Raw genomic sequence first — 7,510 nt, 5'->3', positions numbered from 1 at the left:
CTAAAAACCTATGAAATTCAGTGAAAAAACTTTGTTAAAGGGACGCTATGGTTGAAAGTAAAACCGAAAAACCCCTGAAATTTGGCAGTTATGGTAACATAAGCAACCATAACTCGCGTCACCGCGCACTGCTAACACTAACACCCAGGACATCAAAGATGACATCACAAATGTCATTGATGACATCACTGATGACATCACATGGCTGGCTCTCCCTTTTTATCCTTTACTGACATATCGAAGCCACATAGTTTTCTTCAGTAACAGTCAGGAAGTAAAAATTGAAAAGGTACTATATTTGTAGACTTAGGGTCCAGTCACATCATATGAAACATGTACATAGCGGAAGACACAGGCTTGAAAGAGAGGAATCCTTTCTGTGCATGAAGATAATCATTAGGGTTATCAGCACTTTCTCATAGTTTTATTTTTATTACTCTACCTTCCCTCTATATGCCCATATTTGTATACATTATACTCACTCTCCATAGAGTGAATGGGAACAAAATTTTGCTCGCGCCTACAGCCCAAACCGCTGGACGGATTTCCACCAAATTTGGACCAGGAGCAGCGGCTTGGTCCCAAAAGCGTGCTTTTGCAAATTTGGTGAAAATCCGTCCAGTAGTTTTTTTTAAAATGACCAAAAAGTAGGTCAAAAAAAATTTGTGATATCTGTGTTCGGTTTGCGGACACACTTCCCTGTTCGCTCCGCGGACAGGACGGTGATTGGGCAAGTGTCCTGATAGTCTTTCACATGACATCCGGTGTCTTGATTCCTTTTACCTGCTTTCTGTGGGACAGTTATTTGTTTCCATTATATGTTGCCATGAAACAATTGTGTATAGGTGCTTAATAAATGCCATATCATATCATACCATATCATGGGAGAGGGTTTCTACTTTGCTTTTAGATATTTACCCATGGGTATCGTACCCACACTTTGTGAAACTCACTTTGCTGTGCGCGTTGACATTTAAGCTCCTACCACCTCGTTCATTGTCTCATTGATCGTGGGCTGTTGAGTAACATTTCTCGCTGGGAATCTATATATTGTAATCCATTCAGTATCTGTCCACCCTCCTCATGTTAGCCTGCATAGCCACTTGTAGAGCATGGGTGACTGCTTACCAGCTTCTCAGCGCTAATCTCTCACAAGAACACAGCAGCATCTCTCTGCTTAATAGGTACGACAAGAGCACACTCTTCAAAGATCCTCTAAAGGTTCTGTGATCCTCAGAGTATGGATCCTCTGATGCCTGCTCAGATGTGAAGAGTCTCTGAAACTTTTCTGGCACTCTGTGCACTTGTAGGGCTTCTCCCCAGTATGTATTAAGAGATGCTTTCTCAGATCGGATAACTGAGTGAATTTTTTCTTGCACTCTGTGCAAGTGTAGGGCTTCTCCCCGGTATGGGCTCTCTGATGTGTGCTCAAATTAGAGGGTTGTGAGAAGCTTTTCTTGCACTCTGTGCACTGGTAGGGCTTTTCCCCAGTATGGATCCTGTGATGGCAAATCAGAGCTGAAGAGTGACTGAATCTTTTCTGGCACTCTGTGCACTTGAAAGGCTTCTCATCAGTATGGATCACAAGATGGTTTTTCAGAGATGAGGCCTGGCTGAAGCTTTTCTTGCACTCGTTGCACTTGTACGGCTTCTCCCCAGTATGGATCAGGAGATGCTTTGTCAGAGTTGAGGAGTGACTGAAACATTTCTTGCAATCCGTGCACTTATAGGGCTTCACCCCAGTATGGACCCTCTGATGGCTTATCAATTGTGCAGCATGTCTGAAGATCTTCTTGCACTCTGTGCATGTGTAGGGTTTCTCCCCAGTATGGATTCTCTGATGGGCTATCAGACTTGAGGAGTGCCTGAAGCTTTTACTGCACTCTGTACACCTGTAGGGCTTCTCCCCAGTATGGATTCTATGATGGGTTATCAGAGCTGAGGAGCAACTGAAGCTTTTTCTGCACTCTGTGCACATGTAGGGCTTCTCCCCAGTATGGACCCTCTGATGGGTTATCAGAGCTGAGGAGCAGGTGAAGCTTCTTATGCATTCTGTACATGTATACGGCTTCTGTCCAGTATGAATCATCTGATTGCTTCTCATAGTTGAAGCTGGATTGAACCTTTCCTTGCACTGTGTGAAACTGTATGGCATATCACCCGTATGGACCCTCTGATGGGTTATCAAATTTGAGGAATCATATCCCTTCTCCAACTCCTGGGTAAGTCTCTGGTGCTTGTGAGACCTCATGTGTGTGATTAGGCTGGACCTGTGAGTGAAGCACATCCCACAAACACTGCAGGCAGCTGCCTTCTCCTTTGTCTGAATCGTCATTGATGCGCCGGGTGTCTGGCTCTCCTGAAAGGATGTCACTTTCTTTACAGTTTCAGTGGAACAACGTTTCCAATTGTCTGTAGCATTTCTCCTATTCCTCTGTAAATCCCATAATCTTGTGTTAATTGCCAGAGTCTTGGTTTTGGGAGTGGATCCATTCTCTGCTGAAAAAAGAAAAGGTTTCAGTTATTATTTTATGTCCTCGTACCGCCTGTATGATGTTGGTCCTACTGCATTTATTTATTTATTATTTGTATCGCGCCAAACACCAGGGCCAGAGGCACTGAGGCACTCACAAATGCAAACAAATATGCACACAAAGAAGACAAAACACATCTGTGAATGAGTATGCCGTTCCCCACTAACACAGTGGGAGATGATGAGCGAGTCTTTTTGTCTCTCTGCCCCTCAAAATAAGCAGAGTGCTTGAGAGAATTTCCAAATAACTTGAGAAAAAGTATAAATATATGTGGAGGAGTTTCTTGGAGATGTATGGCAATTAATGTCACTGTGCACTTCCTTCATGTGTGCATTTCTTTCGTGGTGTGTACAATGCTACCCACCTCTTCCTCTGTTCACTCACCCTCTTAGTTTACCTTCCACCCATCATTTCCCCCATTCTGGAAGAGAAAGGTTTAAGCTAACTTTGTGATGATTTGGACTGTTAAACCATTTGTTATGTTTACCTAATTTCAAATTTAATGATATCATGTATTCTACATAAGTGATTACTAAAATATGTAATGTATAATATATTTCATGTGCAATGCTTACTATTCATCAGATGTTTTTAAGGAAAATGGATTGAAAACAATAGGAATTAAAACTATGATCTTGAAACGTGAGCCTTCAAACATACAGCAATAAAAGCAAGTAATATGTACTTTCTGGGTATTGAGACAGAGTCTGGGTCACTGGGGAGTGAACCTTTCTGGTAGCTTTGCTATGGTGTTTAATCGTCTCACCGACATGGGTCCCAATGGTGCTGGGGTGTTCATATCCCACTTCTGACACCACTTCTATGAAGTCAGACATAGGAGACAGACAAGAGGACACGGCTCAATGAGAATCTTTATTGACATTAAAGAAAACCTCCTCCAAAGCCTAGTTCTATGAAGGAGTCCCTAAACTAAAAAAACAACAAACAAGTGTTCATCAGGATGTCTCACAAATAAAACAATCCTCCATCCAAATATATTCTAACCTGCTAGCTAACCTGCCACTTATTAGCAAAACAAAAGAGAATTTAAACTTAGTTTATGATAGGGTTTCTTCCCCTGGTAGCAATTTAGTGGAGGCTGGTTTCTGACCCGATCACCGAGTTCTTACAATCTTCTCCACTTCCGGATTGCATGGCAAAGAAACAAAATAAATGTCTCTACGCTTTCGTTTAGGTCAAGACAATGGCCCTCATTACAGTTTTGCTGGTATCCTGTCAGAATTACTGGTGTGATACCGGTAAAACTGCCTTGCAGTTTGCGCCGCCTGATATCCTGGCATTACTGGGATATTACGGGAGGCAGAGATGGGTAAGTTCCAATTCCATGCATTCCCATAAGACTCCATGGGATGGGATTGCCGGAATCACTGGCACCGGTACTATCAGTGCCAGTAATTCCGGCAATTATTTGCCAGCAGGGGCCTGTATTTTGAGTTCGTCCCTTGAAGGCAAGTGAAGGGGTTCAGGTCATACACCAAGCCCTCCATATTAAAGGGTCCCTGTACGTAGTTACCTTGTTCAACCCTCATGTAACTAATAAACATTGAGGACGTAGGAGTAACACGCGGTGGGATGGATTTGTTATTTGGGCATTCCTTGTTCACGATGTGCGGGTCACCTCTAGTAGGATTCTGTTGGCCCTGTCTTCTAGGGAGGGTATTGCATAGTGGGCCCACCACCCTAGTCCCAAAGGGGGTTCCTTCCACTTGGGGGTAAGGTACTGATTCCTTGGACTCATCGTGGAAGCCATTTGACATGATAAACAAAAGATGATATTGACAATGGACCTAGAATGAAAGAATCCCTGACAGTAGCTCCAACCATACAGCCACCATCTCAGCCATTGTTACCTGTTGCCCGCAGCCCGTAGTGAGGCCTCCAGGAACTCTTTCCCCGATAACACGAGTGGGCACACGCCCTCCCTTTCATCTCTCTCTTAGACACTGTAATTTACGAGGGGAGGTACCAGTTATGGGACAGTATTTCAGGTGCTAGCAGACAGAGCAGACTGGGTCCCTGGTGATTGTACTGTGGTCTGTAGAGGAAGGAGGAGCACAGAGTGGAAAGCAGCTTCAGTTATACCTGGGCTCTATAATTAACTTATTCCTGGCAAAGCAATAGCAGACAGGGCAAGCTGGTAAGCAGAACTCTGACAGTATTGTGCATCAACTTGAGCTCAAGCGTAGCACTGTCTCTCCTGCGCACGCCTGCCTTCCCTACTTTCTTCTCCTCTCTTCGGATGTTAGCTCATTTCCTCATAAGCAGTGCCTTGTAACGGCAGTTTGTCCTATCCACTCCAAATACGCTGCAGCGTGGGTACAAGTAGGACACTATCTGCCATTTCACAAGGTTGGTTTATTGGTGAATTTGACTTACAGGAGACCATATAGCCTAGGATATGTGGGTAGTGAGGGGGTGTGTGTAAAACTATGGGCACTCCTTGAGCTGTCGGGCGATCCTTCCACTTGACACAAGATGGTGAAAAGGAGCTTGGTCACCCATATATGTTCTAATCATCTGACAGAGAAAATCCATACTGCCCCGTATGCCTTGGAAAGTTCCCTCTCCCAAAGTACCACCAATAGTTCATTGGAAAAGGGATACTGTAAAGGGGAAAGAAACTCCAGCATAGAAAAGGGCTGTGGCAAAAGGTTAAAAAAACATCAAGAAACCGCAAAGTAAGGAAATCCATACCTAACTGGACATATACCTGCAGGAATTTTTGGGAAAATTGGAAGAAAAAATACAAAAGGTGGAAAAACCATTGGGGACTAAATGATCGACCCTACAAGAAACTCAGTCAACACCAGGTGCTGCAAAGAAAATTGGAACAATAGCTCGGAAAGTGAGTGGGTCGACCTCACCCTCAATAACTATCAACATTCAAACAGATGGTATGGGTAGTATACATTCACCTCCAAGTACCTTACCCAAGCAACAGGATAAGTGGGATAAAGAACTTAAAAACAATTTGCCCTCCCTAAACCTAATAGGGAACCAGGAGAAAGAACATGCAAACTCAAGTCATGCACATCTGGCAAGATCTCTGCTGCCAAGCGAGTCACCACAGAGGCCAACTGGAAGCTTCACGGCCACTAATAATGAGATATGGACTGGCACATCTGGCAAGGTCTCCACTGCCAAGTGAGTCATCACAGAGACCAACTGGATGCCTCAGGGCCACTGATAATGAGATATGGATTTGCACATCTGGCAAGATCTCCGCTGCCAAGCGAGTCACCACAGAGGCCAACTGGATGCTTCACGGCCACGGATAATGAGATATGGACTGGCACATCTGGCAAGATCTCCACTGCCAAGTGAGTCACCACAGAGGCCAACTGGATGCTTCACGGCCACGGATAATGAGATATGGACTGGCACATCTGGCAAGATCTCCACTGCCAAGTGAGTCACCACAGAGACCAATTGGAAGCTTCACGGCCACTGATAATGAGATATGGACTGGCACATCTGGCAAGATCTCCGCTGCCAAGCGAGTCACCACAGAGGCCAACTGGAAGCTTCACGGCCACTGATAATGAGATATGGACTGTCACATCTGGCAAGGTCTCCACTGTCAAGTGAGTCACCACAGAGGCCAACTGGAAGCTTCACGGCCACTGATAATGAGATATGGACTGGCACATCTGGCAAGGTCTCCACTGCCAAGTGAGTCACCACAGAGACCAACTGGAATCTTCACGGCCACTGATAATGAGATATGGACTGGCACATCTGGCAAGGTCTCCGCTGCCAAGCGAGTCACCACAGAGGCCAACTGGATGCTTCACGGCCACTGATAATGAGATATGGACTGGCACATCTGGCAAGGTCTCCAATACCAAGTGAGTCACCACAGAGACCAACTGGATGCTTCACTGCCGGTGATAATGAGATATGGATTGGCACATCTGGCAAGAGCTCCGCTGCCAAGTGAGTCACCACAGCGACCAACTGGATGCTTCATGGCCACTGATAATGAGATATGGATTTGCACATCTGGCAGGGTCTCCAATACCAAGTGAGTCACCACAGCGACCAACTGGAATCTTCACGGCCACTGATAATGAGATATGGACTGGCACATCTGGCAAGGTCTCCGCTGCCAAGCGAGTCACCACAGAGGCCAACTGGATGCTTCACGGCCACTGATAATGAGATATGGACTGGCATATCTTGCAAGAGATCGGCTGCCAAGTGAGTCACCACAGAGGCCAACTGGAAGCTTCACAGCCACTGATAATGAGATATGGACTGGCACATCTGGCAAGAGCTCCAATGCCAAGTGAGTCATCACAGAGAACAACTGGATGCCTCACAACCTGTGATAATTAGATATGGATTGGCACATCTGGCAAGATCTCCACTGCCAAGTGAGTCCCCAGAGACCAACTGGAAGCTTCACGGCCACGGATAATGAGATATGGACTGGCACATCTGGCAAGAGCTCCAATGCCAAGTGAGTCATCACAGAGAACAACTGGATGCCTCACAGCCTATGATAATTAGATATGGATTGGCACATCTGGCAAGAGCTCTGCTGCCAAGTGAGTCCCCAGAGACCAACTGGATGCTTCACAGCCTGTGATAATGACATATGGATTGGCACATCTGGCAATAGCTCTGCTGCCAGGTGAGTCCTCAGAGACCAACTGGATGTTTCACAGCCTGTGATAATGATATGAATTGGCACATCTGGCAAGATCTCTGCTGCCAAGTGAGCCACCACAGAGACCAACTGGATGCTTCACGACAAGTGCTAATGATATATGGATTGGCACATCTGGCAAGATCCCCCCTGCCAAGCCATTCACCACAGAAAACAACTGCATGCTTCATGGCAGGTGATAATGAGATCTGGATTGGCAAATCTGGCAAGAGCTCCGCTGCCAAGTGAGTCACCACAGAGACCAACTGGATGCTTCATGGCCACTGATAATGAGATATGGACT

The 7,510-nt window shown here is 45.6% G+C and overlaps 1 protein-coding gene across 2 annotated transcripts in view; it reads right to left on the bottom strand.

Moving 5' to 3' along the window:
* Window positions 1-904: 904 nt before the first annotated feature.
* The window catches only part of LOC138468424 (zinc finger protein 271-like), a 34,101-nt gene continuing 27,495 nt past the window's right edge, over window positions 905-7,510 (bottom strand). The window contains exon 3 of one of the 2 annotated variants that reach the window (XM_069608978.1): window positions 905-2,499. In XM_069608978.1, the coding sequence (XP_069465079.1) occupies window positions 1,205-2,499 (1,295 nt within the window). In that variant the 3' untranslated portion in view covers window positions 905-1,204. The remainder of the gene's footprint in view (window positions 2,500-7,510) is intronic. The other variant, XM_069608979.1, reaches the window with a different exon arrangement.

The sequence above is a fragment of the Ambystoma mexicanum genome, chromosome 4q, assembly GCF_040938575.1.
Source record: "Ambystoma mexicanum isolate Mex_15411 chromosome 4q, UKY_AmexF1_1, whole genome shotgun sequence".
NCBI classification, from domain to species: Eukaryota; Metazoa; Chordata; class Amphibia; order Caudata; family Ambystomatidae; genus Ambystoma; species Ambystoma mexicanum.
Note: the sequence above shows the minus strand (reverse complement) of the source record. Positions and strands in the feature narration are given on the sequence as shown.